The sequence below is a fragment of the Homarus americanus genome, unplaced genomic scaffold, assembly GCF_018991925.1.
Source record: "Homarus americanus isolate GMGI-L3 unplaced genomic scaffold, GMGI_Hamer_2.0 scaffold39745, whole genome shotgun sequence".
Lineage (NCBI taxonomy): Eukaryota > Metazoa > Arthropoda > Malacostraca > Decapoda > Nephropidae > Homarus > Homarus americanus.
Window position 1 is genome coordinate 858,498 of NW_024714068.1, and position 24,326 is coordinate 882,823.

Below are 24,326 nucleotides of genomic sequence, written 5' to 3' on the forward strand. Positions count from 1 at the left end.
TCTATATTTATGGTACGGCCCAGTTTTTGTTTGTTGTTTATGTCACCGGTCATATTTTTTCTGTGCTTTTTTTCAAGTTTGTGTCGGTGTTTTATTCCGAGTCACAGTTTTTGTTATTCAGAAAGTTGAGTTTAAAGATATATCTCACCTGGGATCCCTTTAATTTGAACCAGTAAGATATCAAGGCTAGGTGGGTGAGAACTTAGGAGTGGTCCAGGACAGAGAAAGACCTTGGATTTTGGCAGAAACTACCTCTCACTTCCCTCCACGGCAAGAACTGTACTGTACTCCCCCCCATTCGTTAACCCCAACAATCCACGCCTCTCCCCCTGCCCTGCTCCCTTACGCCAACTCTGGCTCAAGCCGGTCGCCGTAGCCGACAGTCGACTCGCCGAGTAGATAGCTCAGTTATCGTCTGTCTCTTGCGGGGTGTGTACGTCTCTCGTCCTGCACTAGTGTTCCTGTTTAGGCCTTACGCTTATTCAAAATGTCGGTGTTCAGCTCTTGCCTAACCCTTTTTGCTATTATTGGCACTGGTAAGTACTTCTGTAGTTTTATAATTTTGACTGTGTACATTCAGTATTTTTTTTTTTTGCTTAGTTTTCTCGAATGCCGGCAAGACAGGTTGGCATTTACGACCACAGGTGAAACTTACCAGTAAAAACAGCTGGTGGTGGTGGTGTGCTACTTGTGGCTGATGTGCTTTTTCAGAGGGACACAGTTTTCGAATTCTCAGTAACGTCGTCACCAATAACTTCCCAGAGTCGCCCGTAACTGCTGACGCGACCCCCCCCCCTCTTTACAGTTATGCCCAAACACCTCCGGCGAAGTAGTAACTTTTGTGTAGGAGGGCAGATGTTACTGTTGGTGAACGTTGAACGCTGAACCCATGATATATACCCTCACCCGACACACCAGCCGCTGTTAATGTTTAAAGTTTCCCCAACGCTCCCTCGCTAAAATTAAACCCCGTGTCTGTCCGTATGCCCATTGACGTAAGCAGTCCCACTTTCCCCCTACAGGAATATACTATGCAGTACGTGTTATTCCGGGTATTCTGAAAAAGAAAACGCCTTTCATAACTTCAGAAGGCGAGCTACCTGACTAAGGTTGTGTTGTGGAATATTAATATGTTTGTCGTAGTTTCGGGCGTGTCTGAGGCGGAGCCCCAGCCTCTCATCCCCTGACTGTAACTACCCGCCGGGTGACCCGATGCGACCTAAGGGAAGCCGTCCTTTGTCTTCAAGAAGGCAAGCATGAACTCTGCATCTTCCCTGTTGGGAACTGTAAACGCTTTTGCCCTTCGCCTTGCACAGGATGCAAGGGGGTGTGCCCAATAAACTAGCCCCCTCAGCAATCCACACATCTGGCTAAGCTTGTATTATACATTGAACTCGTTATCGTAATTTCATTAAGTGGAGTGCAGCTTTCCATATGTCTCCTTGTTAGAGTGAGGGGGTGGGGGATTTGGAGGTGCTTAGTATTAAAAAAATACCCAGTGTATCTTACGTCGTATATGTTGGCCGGTGAATATTTTACGGCAAAATTCCCAGTAGACGACTGAGGCAGGAGAAGGAACCTCCCTTTCCCAGTAGAATAGCGAACAAGGAGCTCTTAGCAACAGTGTTTTAGCCCCAGGCTGTTACTCTGGGAATGTAAGGTTTCAATTAAATTAGTTTATTTTTTGTATTACCTTTGTGACATGCACAAACTTAAGTAAACAGCTTTAGACATTGCAGAACATTACTGTAGGTCACATATGGTTCACTCCTTTCGGTTGTCAGGAGAGTAGAAATTTGTGGAAGTGACGTGATGGACTACGGTTAAGGAGTGGTAATGAGGTCACTGTTCTGTTTACCAAACGTGTGTGATAGGACAGCCCAGTGACCGCCGGGCGTGGTGTGGTACTCACCGGCTTCCAGCGAGAGGGGGTCACTCCCACCTCAGCCAAACCTCCCAGGAGACTTCGTTTTACTGTGAGTGGTACTGTATCATCTAAAGTTGGGTTATTAAAAGATCATTGTCACGAAGTGTAGTTTGTGGATCATTCATAAGTAGTTTGGGAGGTGTGGTAATCATGGAAACACTAGAAAGGATCGTGGCGTCATTCTACCACCCCTCCCTCCCACCACGAACCACCTCTATGTAGGACAGTAGGAGGCTGCTAGCTGGTTCGCTGGATGAGTCCGAGTAGAGTCATCTCTGTACTGGACAGATATTTGTGGATGGAAATATTCAGATGAATTGTGTATCAAATAAGGCTGTCATACAGAAAGACGAGTGTATCTGTAGTGTACACACGCTGACTAATATTTTGAAATGAGGAACCATTAACTATAAATCCTTGTCCCTGATGACGTCCGCAGCTCCTTCACTCTCCAGCCCCCTGACACACCTCTCAGAATCCATTACTCAACCCTGTCTCTTGCCTTGGGGAGTTGCACAATACTATTCGTATGCCTCGTGGGACCCACCAGTTGCCACACAACACGTACGCTTCTGCGGTGAACTTATCTTGAATCATTTATGTGGTGAACATCTACCTATGTCGTATCGCTGAAACTTGGACTTAGGAGAGTAATGTTGAACAGTGACGTCTTGTACAGTAAGTCAGATTTTAAGATGTAAAAAAAAACATGCCAAGCCAAGCGCCTGCAGCCTTCCCTCTCCATCCGTCATATTAACCACATCTCATACATTAAAAAAATTCCAATCTAGTTGACTAATTTAGCTTACACCACTGAGGACCCGGCAGTAGTTACACGGGGCGGGAATGTGTGGAGTGACGCGGCAATTCACACAGGACCTGTCCGACAGGAGGGGTGAGTGGGAGCAGGGAGGGGGTATAAATTATCTGAGGAAGTCAGGCAATCTGATTACTTATAATTCTCCACTTAATTACAGCTTTATTCACGTCTTTCCTTCTCCGTTTTCCTTTCTTATTTATATTCATTTTGTTAAAACTATATTAGTAATAACAACAAACGCAAAAAGTGTCAATAGACTGGTAACCGTGTTTACCTGCGTCACATTTGTTTATTTTATTACCAACCTTACGGTATGATAAACCCATTACCAGCCTACTGAAGTGAAATATTTAAATATCTAAATTGTTATGGATATTGAACGTCATTACAAGTTTACGAACATAACCCGCTGCAAATAACATTGCAATATGTGATCAGAAAGAAAAATGGCAATAGTATAAGATATCAAGTAACCTTTATGATAGCCAGGGACTGATACTGTCGCCGTAGGTTACAGTTGTGAACAACATCAAGGAGGAAGAACAGCCCTGACTGTGCATATAATGACGGCCAGACCCAACACTAATAAGCAGAATGAGGAACCAGAAGCAGGTTGTTATGGATAACCAGACCTAACCAAGGGCTTGAGCGAGATCCCCTGCAGTCGTCATCCCGGCCTAATACAACATTGCTCGCCAGAAGTAAACATCCGGTCATACCGTCTCCTGGCCCAGGAGACTATTCAGCTCTTACCAGCGCTTCAACCGGATATGATTTTGTCTCAATCTAGCACAATACTCATTCCTTTCTTTGCTCCATTACCCAGTAGCGAGGAGGTATTTGTCCGTGGCACGTACGGTTATCTCAACCACCTTGAATTTTAGCAGATAACTAGCTATATATATACAGTATATATATATATATATATATATATATATATATATATATATATATATATATATATATATATATATATATATATATATATATAAAAGCATCAGATATCAGCAGGAACACATATGCAACTGTTGCTTTTATCCTCAATACCAGCTGACGTGTTTCCTGTTATTGTTCGCCTATCGCAGCTAATCTCATGCACTTCCCACCTTAGTAGGGATTTTTTTTATAATGCAGTATAGCATCACCTGACTCTTTCTTGTTGGTTAAGAAGCCTCATAATAATAACAGCTTAACATATTGCTATAGAAGAAGGTTAAGAATTATAAAAGAACTTTCGATTTAAACCTTGTGTTAATGTTATTTTTCTGCAACCGAATTGGCTTTAGCTGTTTGTGAAGTTGAATGCTCTCAGGTACAGTTAGTTGTCGCGAATATTGTAGCCATTAAGAAGTCTCTGTCACACAACTATGCGGTAACATGTATCTTCATTTTTAATTGTTGATCTAAAATACGTGCTCTAAGACATCAGTTATGGAAGCGCAGTAAAACATTATAACATCAACATAAAGGCAACTGATGTAGTGCATCTAGATATGAATAAGGCAGGTTAACGAGGTACTGGCACAGAGTATGTTGAAGAAGTGGCACCTGGAGTGTTATTTTCAGTTGATATATATATTTTTTACACTGCTGTATCGCACTTGGGGTAACTAAGAGTTTATTAACCACAATACAGTGAAGTCTATCTTCGTGAAAAAGACGAGGCTCATCAATGACTAGTTCTGTGATGTATTCGCTGCACGTCAAGTTTCTTTCGGAATTTCATCGTGATAAGGATCGCGGTGGGGTGCCAGGGACGAGTGGATATTGTGTTCATCTCCTTCCTGTCCTGACGGTAGCTGGTTTGCGTCCGAGGCACCTCCAATTGTTAATGGTACCTCACTTTACAGTTGGGAAATTGTGGCGGTTTAGTGCAATGCCGGACTTACTGCCAACGTGTGTACTATACAGTAAGCTTAGTAGTCGGTGTTATGTATCCACACTGTTTATGGGGCCTACTTGACTGATTGGTGTTGGACCTTACTAGTAACATGGTAGGCCAGTGGCAACCCCAACTATAACCACTATGGTAGGTCATACTCATAGTGACGACCCTAGCTTTCCTTACCATCATGGTAAGTCAAAGTGACGACCCTTACGAGTTCCATTATCATGGTGACCTCCCATTAACACCACCTACCCTTCACTTCTTCATAAAGTAGAATAAAATCCCCCTACAAACAACAACAAACGTCTAGGATGAGGGAGGCAGCATTCCTTAACACCCCGGGACCTTGTATCATCCCGTCATACTCTCACCTCCCTCTTACTCTCTCCCCAGCTCTCCCCTGAGGCCCCGGGGGCGCTGCACGGTCGACAACCAGCTCTCTCCCATTGTTCACAAGTCGAGTACCGTCGTTGAGTATTTTTAAAAGCGTTAATCTGCCCACTAAGTTGCCATACAAGGTTCCATTTTCGTATCTTCGTCTTTACTGAATTTTTCTTAGGTGGTATCACGTTCTTTTAGAGACTTTTGCTTTGTTAATATTAATGGTGGCAGGTTTGTGATGAAGGTAGGAAGAAACGGCGGTGATGTAGGCCTTGTTTTGAAAAGATCCTCCTACATCCCTTCCTCTCTCCCACCCCTTCATCATCATCTCCAGCCAACACAGGGACCCCCTACTCTCCACCCCCATCTAGTTTACGTATTTAGGTTGATCATCTAGAGGGCAACACTGTCCTGTTGCAAGCATACCACACACACACATTTCTTCAACTTCATGCTATTTTTAGAGCTGCAAGTTATTTATTTTTTTAGTTAATGGACTTGAGGATAATGTCAAGTAAGCTTGAGTATGGTAACACTTCATTATTAACCCAAATGAGGATGCAGATATAGATAGAGAAATTTATAAAATATGTAACGCTGAATTTATCGTGCGATAAAAGCAGTCTTAGGATGAGAGAGAGAGAACGTTATTTCGCTGCCTTAGCAATAATGGACATAATGACTTTGCTAAATATCTTGGGTTGGAAGAAAACTGAAGTGCTTCTTGGTAGTTAAGACTACGTTTTTTGATCGTGTTAAATATAGCTTGTTTAAGTTAGTGTTAAGTAGCATTTTATATTACCATTTCACCAAGATTCGTGAGATGAATATTTCTCATTTCTGAAGATGTGCGAATATAACTTAACTCAATAAAACACAAAACAACTAAAAATAACAAAAGTAACACCAAATTATACTGTGAGGAGCCAATTTAATGTCTTAGGTTTTATTTGCACCAGTTAAGAGATAGAGTTATATTACAGGAACATTAAAAAATCCTAGAAGTTGATTTCATATCATAATTGACGTTAAGGTAATTATATATATATATATATATATATATATATATATATATATATATATATATATATATATATATATATATATATATATATTCTAACGAAGAGATAAAAGGGTCATTGTAAGGCGGGGTAACTTGGTGCTGCAACTGCTCAAGATCAACCCAGCAATTATCGTCCCTGTAAACTGTAGGTTAGCTGGGAGACGACGATAATGCGCGACTCCTTCCCAGACAACGCCTGTTTGTTTTCTTTCGTCATGTTATTGATGTTCGCTTATGAAATTACAACTGAATCGCTTACCGTGAAGAATTTTACAAATAACGGCACGTTAGATCAAGTCTGAATTTGTGTTAGTAAGTCGAAAACTGTATAGTAGTTTACTTTCATAAAACTCCCTCTTTACTAATTTGCAAAAAAATCAAATCAAATCAAAACCAGCAGCTTCTATAATTTGTATGTAATGATATAGAAAACATGCTATATACTGTACACACAGACTGTGCCATACAACTTCTGTAATAGCAAGTCACCAAACTAGCCCAGCGATAATATTATTGTAAAGAGAACTGTGTTCCTAAAAGCTTGTGAGTGTTATCACAAGATATGCACTAAGTTGTATCACTTGTAGGTAAGAACTTCCGTATAGTATTCTTTGTACAGGTTGTGGTAAGTGTATGTTGGTTAGTTAAACACGTATCGGCAGCTGGAATACAGCGTTATTGGCTGTTAAGGAACTAGTGCTTGTGTTCGAATATAAAGCTACTGATGATTACCATATTGACTGGGAGATGTCTTTTTGTGGCGAGTCATATTTAATCTTAATGTTTTATTATGAGTGGAACAAGTTATAAAAAACACCTACACAGTCACGTTGGCAAGTTTCAAAGATAGGTCGGATAGATACGGTAGGCTTATACAAGTGATAAAAGCTAGGTGTAAATAGGAGCTGCCTCTCATGGGACAATAAACCTACTTCGCTGTCATTAATTTATATGGGCATACGTTAATTTGAACTGTGGCCATTGAAGTTTTGGCAGATTGATCACTGACCTGATTTCTCGTAGCCAAGGTGGATGACCAGATAACTTAAACATGACAGGAATAAAGAAAGGAATTTTTAAGAAATTAAAGGGAGGGGAGGAGCAGCTCAGAAATAGGTATAATGAACTATCTAGGAATGTCAAGAAAAATGTAAGGAAAGCAAAGAGAGACTGAAATCAGAATAGCAAGAGAATCCAAGGCGAATCCCAAGGGATTTTTCCAGGTATAGAACAAAGGTCAAGGACAAAGTTGGGCCTTTAAAGTCAGGGAGGGGAGAAGTGATAAATGGCAGTGAAGAAATAAGCAAAGCATTGAACAGCTACTTCTTATCAGTTTTCACAGAAGAAATTCGCAAGGAAATTCCAGAGGTGGAACTGATATTTAGGGGAAAGGAAGAAGAGAAATTAAAGAATATCACTATCAGAAAAGAGGATGTTCTTAAGAGGATAAATAAACTAAAGAAGACAAAATCCCCAGGGCCAGATGAAATATTCCCTCTCTTCTTGAAAGAGTGTCGGGAACAGATTAGCGAACCCCTCGTAAGTTTATTTACAAAATCATTAGACACGGGAGTTGTGCCAGACTTGTGGAAACAGGCAAATGTATTACCCATATTCAAAAAGGGAGACAGCATGAGCGTCAAATTACCGGCCGATCAGTTTGACGTCAGTTGTGGGGAAATTTCTTGAATCAATAGCTTCCGATCGCATTTAGAGAAAAGCAAATTAATCTACGACTCTCAACGTGGGTTTACAAAGGGAAAATCTTGTCTAACAAATCTGCTGACTTTTTTAGGAAAGTCTTCGAGGTAGTAGATAATGACGAAACTTACGATGTTATTTACTTAGACTTTAGCAAAGCATTTGACAGAGTACCGCATCAGAGGCTTCTGAGAAAAGTTAAGGCTCATGGTATCGAGGGGAAAGTTTTAAATTGGATAAAATCATGGCTCACCAATAGAACGCAGAGGGTCAGCATAGATGGTGTTAAATCTGAGTGGGGCTGTGTAACCAGTGGGGTTCCCCAGGGGTCAGTACTAGGCCCACTCTTGTTCATAATCTACATAAACTATCTAGATACTGGGATCAGCAGTGACAGAAGCAAGTTTGCGGATGACACCAAAATAGTGCGGCAGATTAATTCAGGGCAGGATGCAAATGCACTGCAGGGGGATCTAAATAAACTGCAGGGGTGGTATGAAAAATGGCAAATGAAATTCAACACCAGCAAGTGCAGCGTACTTAATATTGGAAGAACAAATACTGTCAATGTATACAGCCTTAACAACATCAACCTTGAGAAGTCGACTTGTGAAAGAGACCTTAGGGTACTTGCAAGCCAGGACCTACGGCCTAGAAAACAGTGCGTGAACGTTCGAAATAAGGCAAACAGAGTATTGGGTTTTATATCTAGAAGTGTAAGTAATAAGAGTGCAGAGGTCTTATTGCAACTATATCTTGCGCTAGTCAGGCCGCACCTCGATTATGCGGTTCAGTTCTGGTGCCCTTATTATAGAATGGTTATCAATTCACTGGAGTCGGTGCAGCGAAGAATGACGAAAATGATTCCGGGACTTAGAAGCCTTCCATATCAGGATAGGTTAAAGAAACTAAACTTGCATTCCCTAGAAAGACGAAGAGTGCGGGGAGATATGATATAAGTATTTAAGTGGGTGAAAGGAATCAATAAAGGGGATATAGAAAGTTCTTATAATATCCGAGCAGGATAGGACTCGGAGCAACAGATTTAAGTTGGATAAGTTTAGGTTTAAGAGGGAGATAGGAAAGAACTGGTTCACAAATAGGGTGGTGGACGAGTGGTACAAGCTTAGCAACTTTGTAGTAAGTGCTGGAACTCTGGAGAGTTTTAAAAGGAGGCTACATAGATTCGTGGACGATAGAGGGTGGATGTAACTCCCGACAGGAGCTCCCATGCACAGGCCAACCGGCCTATTGCAGACTCCTTATTTTCTTTTGTTCTTATTCCCCTAAATAAGCAAATAAAATTAAATAAAAATGGACAGCAGACTGACTAACACAACAATAACCAACGTCCCCGTGAGCATTTAAGTGCAACATGCACGGTAAAACAATAATGGGACCTTGAATAACCACAAATTACGGAATGCTCATACGTCAGACAGTCTGGTTAAAATGAGTGCTCATCATATGTTGCCCACAGTTATAAACTCACATTATTAGTTAATGTTAAGTTGCAACTAATATCAAAAATTTGAATTATTTAATAACATCTTTGTATTTTTAAAATATCTTCATAAACCAAAATATAACTTTCAAAACTGAGGAATTGAACAAGAATAATATAGGAAGTGGCTATTGAGCCGGGTCACCCGGTAAAATAGCCTACAGTTATGTGCAGCAGGGTTGATTATTGTTTTTATCGACACTATATCTTACCTAACAACTGAACTTACCTGAACCTCACCCAACTCAGTGTGTGCCGGGTCGGACGGTAAACTAGCTCATTGGTTATTAGCCGGGTCACATGGTTCAGTTAAGTTGAGTCCGGTTTAGGTAGGTTCGGTTAAGTTAGGTAAGGTACTGTATATCGTCGATGAAAAACAAAACAACCTTGTTGTATAAAACTAGGCTATTTTGCCAATTATATATTTTTTAAAGTTTACAAGTCGTCACCAGTAAACAAGGGAAGCTTTTACATTAGGAACGTGTATCTCCTAATTAATGATTTGTTGCCCGGTGTAAGAATTATGACATTGTGTTCTGTGCTGAAATACCTTACGTTGTGAAGCACGTTAATCCATTACCACAGCATTAACGAAAGCTTGTGTGTGAAAGTCAGGCAAATATACTTACACTCAGGCGACTCAACACAATGATACTGTCAACTTAATGTTTCTGTCAACACTGGTTCAGTTACAACAGTGGGTATACAGTATAAGCCTTACCCATTAGTTAGGAATTAGACTCGGTGCAATTAATTATCTTACACTCTTCAGTGTGGGACGCCAAGACTGTTAATAGTAAAGCTGAAAAAAACAATCGTGTGTTATCTCAGACCTCGTCTTCAGGAATCGAGATATTTTCGATAATCCAAAAACTTATGCGAAAGGTTTCTGAAAATCAATAATGTTAATTGTAACTTACATATACAGGTAGATACAGTACAGCTTAACTTTATTGTTGGTTGGTACGGTTGAGATAAGGTTGTGTACAGTGTCAGTAGGTGATCTGAGCGTGGCGAGGTGGTCTCACGTGATCTGTTAGTGGTCAGTGGTGAGCCTCTAGGCGGGTGAAGGTCAGTCCCCCAAACCCCATATCAGGGTCAATAGTGAATGTATCTTACCGCATCACTCGCCATTAATTTTAACTGGCAAATAAACTATGATGATTGACAAAAGTTTCATTGGTGAATTTTCACAGCATTTGCTTGGGAAATTGTGTTCATTGCCATCTGTTGAATGGTAGACGCCATTAACACCTAAAATGGCAGATTTGGGCAAAAACCCTAGAGTATAAAGGCGGCGTTAATTTTTTGAGCACGTCTTCTCACCCGTGTAAAGAACTTTCCTCGTTCGTCAATTGTAAACAAAGAAATTACGTTGTATGCCTTCTTCATGTTTTTACTGTATCTATCGTCCCTTGGGTTCCACATGCAACGCTCAGATCTAATATTGTGTATCATGTATTCTTCGGACAGGCGTTTGCACACAGGAATAGATAGAGAGGCCGTGAAGACGTTCAACGACGGAAACCGAGAAAGTTGACGGAGAAAGTGCGTGTGTGACGCCGTCTTACCTCAAGTGACCGGATAAACTTTATTGCTGCCCCACAGATACAATGATAACTGTCTTTGCCTGCTTAGTTATTTTGTTTAATATTGTTTATCTCATTCCTTCTTGAAGTGCCTTAAATGTACTATTTTTTATGTTATAATCAATGCGCTGATAAATTCCGGTCATATGCTAAAGTTAGATGAACAATTTAGTATTTTTGTCGGAGAGTTGGAGTGATTTGCGCGCCGGTGCCAGACGTACGAGCAACAGACCATTGGAGATTTAGCATTAGCTGCACTATAATTACCTTGTGTAAACGAATTACTATTGTTAATTCTTTGCAAGTTCAGTTGTTATATACCTGTTTTAGGTCAGTCTCTTGTAAATAACTATTTATCATTTAGCCTTTTAACTCCATTATATCGAACTATTTTACACACTTACACACACTTCAAACTAATTTAATCATGCTCTTTCTATTTATCGTATCCTAGGTGAGTGTAAAAGCTATATTTCTTCGTGTAAGTGCTTAGAATCCGTTGTTGAATCACAGAGTGAAGCAGTACTTCATTAATTTTTTAGCATTGTGATAGACAAGGGGCTTTACCCATGACTGACTGTAGCCTCGTGCATGGAGACAACACGGCATCAGTCTCAATATTGGCCAAGGCCTTATAGCAGTCAATGTAATATGCATACAAATCAACGTATTTGAGTAAAATATAAAATGACATTATAAATAATATTATAACATCTAAATTATAGGATTGTAAGCTGCTTAGTAAACAGGAGACAAACAGTCGGCGCTAACGCTGTCACCTTTGAAAAAATATGAGTAAGAACTTTTTTTTTAATACTGGGATTAGCTCACCCGGGCACAGGTCACTGACCCACAATGAAAAATAAAAGATCAAGAGTGAGAAACACTCTATGTATGTTGTGTTGTCAAAGCAAGAGAAGCAATTGAGACCCTACAATTGTGTGTAAATGAGGCAGAAAGTCAGATGAGCAACCTGGGACTTGGTCACAATTTTTGTGGTGCCATATGGCAGCAGGGTCTACTGCCATTTAGTGTATAAGAACTAATGTCTCATGTTATCTCTCTTCCTTTTGAAATTCTTATGTGATTTAAGAGAATTATATATATATATATATATATATATATATATATATATATATATATATATATATATATATATATATACTATATATATATACTATATATATATAAACAAACGTTTTCCTTTCATGACCCTTTTGTAGATTGTTAAACTCCTTGTATTAAATATCTTAAGAACTATCCTATCGTTAACAACTAAAGCTAATGTCATGTGAGAGAAAAAGAATACATATTAATCTTAAATTCTGAAAGCTGTCGTTTAGTGTAGGAACTAAAACTTGGTGAAGGCTGTTAAGGAGCTTGGCCACTGAAGCACTTAAAATACCGTACATTAAAACGACACCAAATAGAAACGCAAATTCTTAAATTTTTAACTTTGTTGGAAGAAACTGAAATTGAATTAATTGCACTTCATAACCGTGGCAGATGGACCACATAAAACAAAACTTAAGAACAGGTATATTATTGTTTAAATAACCCTGGTGACAGACATGTAACATAAGGTAGGTGGGAAAAAGGTTCCCTTAAAAAGTTGTCTAGGGACCTATTGTTTTTAAAACCACAAAAAAACAACAACATTAGCGTTTAAATCACGATGACACTGAAGAATAAAACCCCAAAACAATTAGGTGTGTACAGTATTACGACGGTGAGAACATCTCAATCACTGGCAGCTAAAGCACCTGAAACAACGTTCACCGCTGCACTGCCTGCTACCCTGACGTTGGCTTCTGGCTTCCATGTGAGATTTCGCGACGTATGTTCCGGCTACAGTAGTTATTAAGAAAAAAAAAACTACCGTGGATGGACCTCTGAATGGGTGAGGTTAGACCATTTTAAAGTTTGGTTATTTACAGTACGAGGAAGCTATTGTCAAGAACTCGTCTCCAGACTCACCCTTTTTTATAATTACAGTATTAAATTTTTTATGAAATAGATAGGTTGGTTATTTTCCGTAGCATAATTCTATTATGAAACTCGTTTTACGCAAAAATGGTGAAAATTTTTGGGTGGATTGAAGGTGTCAGGTGTCACGTCACAGGTAGTAATGAGACCCACCATGCTTTAAATTAATTGTTCCAAGTCCCAAAGTAACAATAATGATGTCTGGTAACTTGTTCCTCTCATTCTTAACTATATTTCCAAACCAATGTTTACCTAATTCCCACTGAAATCTAACTTTGTCTAATTTGAAACCATTACTATGTGTTCTCTCCTTTGATAGTTTAAGTGCATGAGTTATATATTTATTTATAACATCTTCCATTTATACACTTCGATCGTATCGCCCCCACTACGTCTCTCAAGGGAATATAATTTTATTGTTTTCAGAATATTTTCCTCTAAACTCAAGATTCTTAATGCCTGGTAGTAACTTTTGTCACCCTCTTCTGAATACTTGCTAAGGAATCGGTATCCATTCTAAAGTACTGTGACCAAAACTGAACCCCATAATCCAAGTGAGGTCTCACATGTGTGATATAAACATTACTGGAGATCTGAAATAACATTGCTACTAACTAGATTTGAACCGCAATGCTGTGGCAGCCTTATTTTGTACGTGCCGTGCCGCATTGCTCAATACTCTAGATCTAGAGTCTATAGGATTTAGGCCCTTACTTTTCACTGCCCATAAATCTTTCTCACAATCGAATTTCTCTTTGTTTGTCTACGTTGTTTCCTCCATTCTTATGTTCTTATGTTTGTTTTCATGTTTCCGTTCTCTGTCCTAAGAACTTTAAATTTGTTCACGTTAAATTGCAGCTGCTATTTTTCAGTCCATACTCAAAGTTTGTACAGGTCATATAGTTTTTGAGTCCTCATCGTATTTAATTTTGCGCCATATGTTTTTGACGTCGGCAAATTTATTAATGTAGCTGTCGACGCTTATAGCTGTTGTTAATGTGTATAATAAACAGTAACGCCACTTGTGATGTTACTCCAGTTGGATTTTGTATGATTTGTGGATTCTTTTATATTTGCTGTACTGCACTTCACTTTTAGATGAAATACATTAATATCCTATTATTATTATTATTATTATTATTATTATTATTATTATTATTATTATTATTATTATTATTATTATTATTATTATTATTATTATTATTATTGATTTCTGTGGTCCTCTGCTACCGAATGCACGGGAAGGAAATTTTAAGACAGTGGGCGTCTGTCATAGAGTAAACTGATCTCGTCTTGTCATACATATTAAATTATATACAGCTATACACACACCAAATACGACGCCGGTGTCGAACTAACCAGTGAGGGATAATTATAAATCCATCCAGTGGATGCTTAGCATCTTTGTATATGATGACAGACCACTTTAGTGTCCCGACGTCTTGTTCCTCCACTTTGTTCAACCTGTGAGAACTATATGAAAAAGATCTCCTGCGTGATACGTTAAGATCTGTTTTATAAAGTTTAATAAAAATAACAGCTTTCAATTAACAGTTACACAGTGAAGTGAGTGAAAAACAGGCAACACTGCTGTCCCTGCCCACGGGAAGCTCCTGCTAGTCGTCTGAGTTTTGGGTTCGAATAACCTGTTATTTTTCTGAACACAAAGTTTTCTATAAGTCTGTGAATTGATAACCAGCTGTGTGCAGTACACAGATCCCTTATAATATCCTACATAAGCTTTCACATAATATATACACTGTATTTATATAAAACTGTCTTGAGATTCTTTTTTGTGCTTGCGGTAAACACATTGCAGAGCTCGTTGGCGATTACACACACGCACAGGTGGGTCCCGGAGATCCAAAAATATTCCGAGCTAGGGAGCACCACCACCTCCCCACGCCAGCCTGCCAACACGAATCTGGCTCAGGGGTCCTTTCTCCTTAGTATAGTGGAGACAGGTCCCTTACCGTCACCTAGCACTTGACTATAATTACCACGATCTACCGCGTTCTTCATTTACGATGAAGGCTTTATCAGTCGTCGATAGATAAATATATTTCTGTAAACTTATATATATATATATATAATGCACTGTGGCCAGCAATCCTCAATACAAGTACAGTTGTGGCCAAAAAAGAATTCGGCAGGAAGGGAGAGAGGTGGTGTATGGGAGGGTAGGGGGTTGGTGGAAACTTGGCAACGTTACATACAGTAGAGGTGACGATTAAAAGTGCGATTTTCTTTCCACACCATATTTTTTTTTTTAATTTATGAATCAGACACAGCTTGCATTCCTCCACCGAGTTCGTTTTGTCTGCAACTGTACAGAAAGATAACACCGGAAGAATTAATAATAAAATAACTTCTATAAAACTCAAGGTATGACATAACCAGTCCGTCCATCAATGTTGGTGTTATTCTCAAATATAAAGGTTGTTGACCACGGTTCACCACTCCAAATGTTCTTGGGATGTCTTCCTAATCCTCCCAGATTTTGTATCTAAGGGAACCCCAACTGTTAAAATCCTTCACCCATTGTCTTTGCTCTACTCTGGCTCTCCTACCTTCAGATTTACCCATTAATATCTTAACGCAGTAAGAGAACGTGTAATGAAAATGATAACGATAGTGTAAGTCAAGAATATAACAACTTGAATATTATAAAATAATATAATAGATGCTAACAGGTGCATGATGGTAATTACAAGAACAGTATATACACTTCGATATATGACCAACCTTGAATACAACACAATTGAGGTAAGTAGCTATGATAATGACAAATTATAATGAAAATCAATCTAACGTAATAGTTCACCTTAAATAGTGATTCATTTTACAAATACATCTCAACCAATTTATCTTAGGATTACATGAGAATTAATCAAATCTAGAATGACTCAAATTAAACTTAGACGTAAAAGCAGAGAGCACCGAGTTACCAAAAAGTACTTACTTTAAGTGAGCCAGACGCCACGAGGTTGCCAGCAACTCTTGGCAACAATAAATAGAATGACGAGCAACAAACACGTTTACCTTTCGTTAAGTTCAGGTTACTTGATGTTCAAACACATGTAGCGAAAAAGGTCAATTACTTGCCTTCTTTAAAGTTCTGAGCATTTTATGTATTTTTTTAATCGATAGTGTAGCCTCAACACTACAGTACAGGTAGGTTTATTCTGTTCGTTGTGAGGAGCACATTTTCAGATGTTTGAATAAGTTTAGACGAAACTATATATGGGTCCAAGGAGTGAAAGTTTGTGGACTAGTGATATTTCGTCCACCTTGATTACATCAACACCACTCGTCCAGTTTTAATGTAGTGTTCATTTAGATATAACTACAGTCCGTTTTATGTTTAAGATGTGTACTTTCACACTATTATAGTATGTATACTAAATAGCTACTTGAAGTCCTGTCGGTTGTGGCAGAACTGCTGGACAGCCGTTTGCGGTTACTTGCTTGAGTCTCCGATGACGTCACATCAAGAAATATACATATATTTAATATTTTAAATTTCCAATTAGAGATGAGAAAAGCAGTTATGGTGTACTCTCAAGAAGCTACGCAATATGATTTTTATCTCTTGGTTTCTGCTCCCAATGAACATGGCAGGAAGCAGAAACGTAAAAGTAATAGTGAAGGAAAATTACCATTACTTGCATGGTGCTAGTTTGTGGATACTTTACGAATGCCTTGAAATTTGAGATGTATAGGGATGAAAGATGAAGTGGATCCTGTAGGTATGACTACCCATAAGTGTAGATACAGTAAGTTATACTATGCTAAGCCTAAAACTTTGATGCTGCATTTTGTATAGATATTTGGTGCAGCAGACACTTTAAATATCAGACGTCATTAGACAATACCAACTACAGTACCAAGATAAATTTATTACATGCTAACTGCATTGGCATTTAAAGAAGGTATTTATCCACCTGAGACCACACGAAACAGACCTAAGTCAGATTAGGCGAGTCAGTTCCACCCTGAACTTTAGACCCGATCAGATTTCATCCCTGCATGTTTTTGAGGATAGTAGTTTAACCCTTTGAGAAGAGTCTCTTAATCCTTTGATGATATTGTTTAACCCTTTCTTATCAACAGTTTAAAACTTGCTATTTAATGTACAAACTAAAACGCGGACGGTGCTTAAACACCTAAAGCATACAATAACTAAAATAACAACGTATTGAAATCAGGTATTGTCACGGGCCAGCAGTGCTGTTACTTCTGAAATAATATTGCCAAACTATACTGTATACTCTGAAGTGTCACAAACTCGCTATCCCGTTCACGTTGGAGTCATTACGGCCAGAGCCATCTTGTGTTTTATGGACTTAAGGTTGGTTTCGATGGATAACGGTGTTTTCTGGGTAATGCAAACCGTCACTCGGGCTTCTGTCCTTCAATAATTAAGATTTTTAAGTATTTATTTCCAGGTAAATCCAAACACAACAGTTCACATTCGTGGATGCTCACTGTTTTCGATGTTATACGGTAATGTTATTATAGTAAAGCATTAAAAGAACTTTGTTTAATGTTGTTCAGAATATACCCCAGATACTGAAATCACAATTATTCTCACATGGTGGCGTTGCTTTAATGCAATTAGTGACCATTATGCTCCCAACCGCTTTTATAAGATGTCAGAGTGAAACTATTTTGTATAAAGGATCGAGGTTACCTCAGAAGTAAAGTAACTATCTTATCCATTCTGTCACACTGGAATTAGTGCCAGGAGGAGCTTCATTCATGCATATAACTGGGTTGGTTCCTAAGTTAAAACGTGTTCCCATTTGCGTTGGCCGCCATCTTAGATTTGGAGTTAAAATGGCGCCCAAACTAAAAATGTATCATCCCATCAGATTTCTCAGCTCAAAATTAGTGGAAAATGACCCCTTATTCATGATTTTAGTTCAAAAGTTATCACCGGCCATATTGGGAAAATGACCATAGGCCGCCATTTCGGAATTTGCGCTCCCGCGGAATTAGCTGACATTTTTCAGAGGTACGTAGAAGCTAATCTTGTTTGAATAATCCCTCGTGCACACAAATAAAAAAAAGTAGGATTTGATGAAAATTACGCTACTCATACTTCAAAAGGCTAACAGCCCAGCCCAACTAGTTAAAAGTCGACGAAATCTGCAAGCGTGACACCACCTTATTGTTAATAGAATACATATATTCATTAAATATGAAAATGTACTTAAATCACTTCATTGAAATCATGTGTGAAAAGTGAAATTGGTCCCATAGGCTTCACGGGTCCGTTAGGGATAGTTGTTAATACAGCAGTGCAGCACACTGAACAACGAAATGTGGGGAGGCAATGTGGCTGGTACTGTGCTCGACTGCGTTCACTTCCCCTGCTGTAAAGTTTTGGTATCCATTCTCATTTGAGTAGACTACGGGTACCCCTGGCGTGAGTCAATGACCTACAGTATCCACCTGACTGTTGCCCCCAGGATCATGTGCTCTGATTAACTAAAAGTATTAATTCCTAAAATCATGTCATTGATATACAAATGTAGCCCTATAGTTTGAAGCCGTGCAAACGTGATTTAGAATGGAGACGGCGTCATTTAATATTTTTAAAGTTGAATATTTGTGGTACAAAGATTCTAAAGCCTCGTTGTATCGTTTGATGTCGTGTACGTTTGGTGTAAAGGATCAAAAAGTGTCGTTTTACTGCTTAGAATCGTGCGTGGATGGTGGAGGAGATTATATGGAGCCGTTTTACCACTCGTCCTGTATGTGTTGGAAGGAGGGGCTCTATAAGGTGAGAGTACGCCTAAATGGAGCACATCCTGGCCGGCGGGTGCAGCTGTGGATTATTAGGCTGCTGTTGTGTTGCTGGGGGGGTTTATTGTTCTGGTGTGTTGCTAAAGGTATTGTTGATGTGGTGTGTTGTTGATGCGTAGTGTTGTTGATGTGTTGCTGTGGGTGCTGTGGTGTTCCTGATGGTGTTGAAGATGTTTGATGTGTTGCTGGAGGTGTTATGGTGTTGCTGAAGTTGTGTTATGGTGTTGCTGAGGTTGTGTTGTGGTGGTGTTGAGGGAGTTGTGTTGATGCGGTTATGTAATAATAATAATAATAATTAACGGTTTATTGAAAGATATATAATAACTAGATGGGGAAAAGCTCAAACTACAGGGCATTTCAACAGAGTGACAGTGTAAGGAGTAGTATTTACTGGGAATGAACACACTGGTTTATTACAAGTTATTGATAATTTTTACAATGGTTGGGACTGGGCTGTTCTTATAGCGATCAGTTCGTGCACGTATGGGCTGGATGTTGTGTGTTACTTCTGGTGTTGTGTTGCTGAGGGTATTCTTAATGTGCAGTTACTGGGTGATGGATGATGATATTTTCGATACATAGGATTGCAGCACACCACAGAAATCAGGACCCTTGTATCCCAAACTTACACACTGTACATGTACATAAATGAAATAGGACATGCTTCATCTGTGTTTTAAAACATGTGTGGAATAAATAACACATCAATTGAAGGAATTATCTTATAAGATTTTGAGTTTGTCATCTGTACATTCAGTGAACTGAGCTAATTATGTCTTTTCACCCCAACTGAAAGAGAAAAGTGGTTGGCGAGAGGCTAGGTAAGTCTTAAGATTAAGTGACAGTAAAATTAATGCCAAGTCTACGTAGCGATTTTATAGTTGTCCAAATGTTTTTTTATTACAACTTGCTCGTAGTTTCTATTATATGTTTCTGCAAATGGAGTGTTTAATATATATTTTTTTTTCACAGCAATGGCCCTCCAGTGCTATGTGTGTAATAATGTGATGGACTCTGCCTGTAATGACGAGTTCAGCTATGATTCCCCTGCCTTGAAAGCAGCTTTCATTAAGAACTGCTCTGATGAAATACCTGCACTTTCTGGTGACAACGAGACTATAGTTGATGTCTTTTGCCGCAAAACCAAACTATATGGTAAGTTGAAGTCGCATTACAGGTATATGAGAACTTTTCTTTCATACAGTATTTGATTATGTAATGGTTAGACAGTGAAGACTTAAAAGATATTATGATGGTGTCATATTACCATTTGCCATTTAGTCAGTAAGTAAACAGAATGAAGCATTTCAGGTGTCATTAAGTTTAAAAGAAAGAAAATTAAACAGTAAAGATCCCGGCTCTCTTTTCAAACCAGACAAATGTATTTCACTCTTAACTTTTAATGGCTGATGACGAGAGTACAGTACATTACTGCATTTACTAATTTAGAATACAGTACTGTACTGTACTCGTGTAAAAAAGACCTTAGTTGTTGAAGCGTAATAGTAATGCATTATTACATCAGCATCTTTTCAATCTGGACAAATTTGAAGGCAGAATACTTGAACTGTTACAGAACTACATAATAATAAAGAAATACCCTACTGTAGTATACAACTGAAAGACAATACTACCTAAGAACAAGAACGATCTTTCTCTAACCTGATGGTGGAGAGAAGCCTTGTTTCTCTCTCTCTCTCTCTTTTTTTTCTCTACACTTAATCATTACCATCATCGTTTTTCCTCCTTATTTTCTTCCACCTCCTTCACTTCCTACTTCTACTCATCCTATTTATTCCTTCAAATGTTCTCTCTTATTTTTCTTCCCAACACTGTCCCCCTTTCATTCGTTATTCTCTTAGCCTCAGACTTATTATTTATGTTTTTTTTTCAGTTTTTGTTAGTGTATTGCTTACAATCTCTCCTTCACTGTCAAATTAGCAAGACATTTCGTACATTTCTTGTCTTTTTGGCAAAAAAAAAAGTATCATTCCCAATTATTTTTTTAGTACTACTGTAGTGTAGTTTGTCAAGCATCTAAGTTTTTGGGTTTAAATGCTTTATGCCGCAGCTGCATGTTTCTGAGACTTCGCTAATAATTATGGAGTTCACTATTGTTGATAAAGAGCGGGAACAAAATGTATGCTTAATGTCACAAATAAAAAGCTTCATTTTAGAGTCTTCAGCTGAAAGTTTAACTCGTGGAGATGAGAGTCCTCGATGTAGCTGAATTACGGTAATAGTTTGGGTATTATCGTTTACATTGAATTGTATTTTGTTAGATTTATCTTAGGTAGTGTGAATGAATATCTAGGCATCTTTTATACAATACTGTACATTTCACTTGACAAAATGTACTGGCAACACTGTATACTGTAATCATATTGATATCAGTTGGATTAACCTGCATAACTTAAAATTCTTATTAGCTCTTAGCTTAACAACTGTAAAATCAGTAAACAAAAATGTATTTTCTCTCATAATACATAACAGCACCAAGGATAGATGATAGATTAACTTGCCCATGGAGGCAAAATTATAGGAAGCTTGATGAATAAAAGTGCATTACTTCTGCACTGTACATTATATTTAGAGGTGACCTTTGTACAAGCATCCATATTGGTCATTGTGGAAAGTCTTTGTCGTTCAATTGCTGTGGTGGTGTTGCAGAGTGATTTCACAGTTCCACAACTGTCCTATATATTGAAGCTTCTAAGCAGCTTAAAATTTCTTAGAATCCAATGTTGGAGCACTGTACTATGTACAGTATGCTTAAATTCTTTTATATCCTGAAAACAATGTTTCTTTTTATACACTGTGACTTTAGTACTGTACATAGTTTTATGTAGATCATAATGTGTAGATGACATGCTGCCATTATGAGAGGTGGACTAATATGACTTTATTCTCTTTTTCAGTTGATCGAGGTGAGTTGAAGGCATCATGGAGATAAGTATTGTATTATGGCAACGTCTGTTATGGAAGACACTAAATTTTTACTAGATATCACGTGTATACATGTCCAAGCCATTTAAAAAAAAAAAAAAAAAGATACATAGGAGGTATATGTACTGTGCCGTGCATAAGCTCGGGAACAGAATTATGTCCTCTAAACACACATTACAGTTTTTTATGTACATGACTCTTACATACAGTAACTTTTATATTTCTCTTGGAAAATCGAGGTAGACAAAAAAATGTCCTGTGATTCTTAACACACTGTACAGTATTTAAAACTGTCAGGAGCAAACAAAACAGTGGCTGCAAGAGGCTTCCTTTTCTTTTGCTACCTAAAGACTGAGGTTAATAGTACTATACTGTACAGTACTGTACTTCTGACTTGAATTTCACATTTCTTTCATTCAGCTGAAATTAGATTTCATTTTCTGTTTCAAAATGTCACTGAATCTTTTAAGAATTGTACCATTTAAAGCTTCATTATGTTTTACAACATACATACAGTATACATATTAAGGATGAATTTCCAGACATTTAAAAGGCAACTAGAAGAAAACTTTTTTCATACCCATTGGGTTAACTTTTATCCTCTTCGCCACTGATCGGCTCGTTAGCCGCTTGGGCGATCGGTCACGTCTCTGATTACTTTTCCTTTTCATTTATCTTCTTCACCAAAAGATCGGCTCGCTAGCCACCCGGGCGATCGGTCACGTCTCTGTCACGCACTGTTGGCAAATACAGTATAGTCATTGAAATTTTTGAATACACAATATATACTGAAATAGCCTCATTGTAAGTTAACAAAGAATCTTTGTTGCCCTGTTTACATAAAATAATCGAATGCAAATGTGGTACAGGTTTGTGAGACCAGGGAATGAACCTAAAAAAAAAAAAATCTGGAAGGAAGATTTATGCATGATACTTGTCTTATTTTCAAGCTACAGTATTAAGGAAGAGGACTTGTACAACCTTGGATTTTGCCTGTCACTCACACATGCACACATCCAGGATGCAAGCATCTCCATTTCATACAACAGTGTGCCTTATTTCTTTCAGCCTAGCCCCCCTTGTGCAAAAAGATATACTGTATTGTAATCACAAACACACAGTAGAATTATTATACTGGAGTGCCCTTGTACCCATCCCAAGAACTAAGGGTCATAATTATTTATTATAACACCAAATGTGTATCATTCAAATCTTAAATAAGTACCTAACCTTATTTTCAAGGTACTGTACTGTGTTGTGTTCTTATCATAAGCCTCCTTGTATAAGTTTCACTTATTGTAAAATGTGTGACATATCTCCTGTCATACTTTTACTGATACACATCCAGATGATATTTTTTTTATTACAAGTTCATGATTTCTTTCTGTATTAGACATGTTAATGTTCTAATAGCTCATTTAATACAAAATTTCTGTTCATTGTTGATTTGATTATCTCCTGTACAGTATTTTGATATTTTTGATCGTGAAATAATTGTGCAGGGGATGTAGTAATTAGTTTATTTAGATTCATGGAAAACAATAGGATTTAATGAGTCACTAACACTATTTATTTAACAGTGGAGTTAAATGGCTCGATCCGTCTTCACCGGGACTGTGGTTACAATCGCCGTGAGGGCGCTGATTGTTATCAGAAGCGTGCCGAGGACTACGTGCAACAAGTTTGTCAGTGCAACGGCGATTTCTGCAATGGCTCTCCAGCTCTCACATTCTCTTTGGCTCCTGTTCTGTTGGCTCTCACCCTTCCTTTCTTTGCTAGATATTTGTAAATCTGTAGACAAAATTTTTTATTTTGGCTTGAAAAACGAGTGCAAATCCTTTGGGCTCTAGAATGAAGTACAGTACCTGAACTGTACTAAAATTTATTAAACCAATTCCACATCTTTCTCCAACCAATACAATATACGTACAGAATATATCTATGGATATACAGTATTGTACAGTATGTTACTACTGTATGTTTATTTGCATTCTTTCTTTCACTATTCCAAGTGCACTTTTATGAAACATTAAAGCACATCATTTAGGATGCATAATACAGTTATAAGTTTTAGTACCCAGCAAACCTTTGACAACTTCCCTTTTCTATGCAAGTAGGTTTTTGTACATATATATACATTGTATAAACACATATGGGAATTGAAGAAAACGATGTCTGTTGGAATATGATTGCTTGGGTATAGTTTAAAAACCTGTAGTGTTTATTTTAAATTCTGTTATTTAATGGTATATATATATATATATATATATATATATATATATATATATATATATATATATATATATATATATATATATATATATATATATATATATATATATATATATATATATATATATATATATGTAATTTATTTTTTTCCAAATAACTACAGTATACTCTATGTAAAAGACAAAGGAGTAAAACTGAAAAGTTATTAATATAAGGTTTAAACTCAAATGTGTTTTTGTGTTTTCAAATACAGTACAGTATATGATAACCAGTTTCACATTTAATTAAATATAAATGAAATGAATATGTTATTAGGCTGTTGTAAATGGTTAATAAATTCTTTAAATAATAATTTTTTTTTATTTTCTCTTTACTGTATATACATAACATATACTGTATGTAATTATTTCTCTCCAGCCTCTTCCCTATTATAATGCAAAGTGGCTTGTATCTGGACCAAATAACACACACTCTTCTC

General features: G+C 37.8%; 1 protein-coding gene across 1 annotated transcript; it reads left to right on the top strand.

The window, feature by feature from the left end:
- Positions 1–380: 380 nt before the first annotated feature.
- LOC121875587 lies at positions 381–24,200 on the top strand. Its single transcript, XM_042380175.1, has 4 exons — positions 381–536; positions 19,643–19,825; positions 21,589–21,597; positions 23,197–24,200. The coding sequence occupies exons 1-4, from the start codon at positions 488–490 to the stop codon at positions 23,403–23,405; spliced, it is 450 nt and encodes a 149-aa protein (XP_042236109.1). The 5' UTR covers positions 381–487; the 3' UTR covers positions 23,406–24,200.
- Positions 24,201–24,326: the final 126 nt, after the last annotated feature.

Bases quoted from the DNA above. Each gene is read 5' to 3' on its own strand.
- LOC121875587 (XM_042380175.1), top strand. From the start codon at position 488: ATGTCGGTGTTCAGCTCTTGCCTAACCCTTTTTGCTATTATTGGCACT. The intron at 537-19,642 runs GTAAGTACTTCT...TTTTTTTCACAG, and splicing joins TTTTGCTATTATTGGCACTG to CAATGGCCCTCCAGTGCTAT.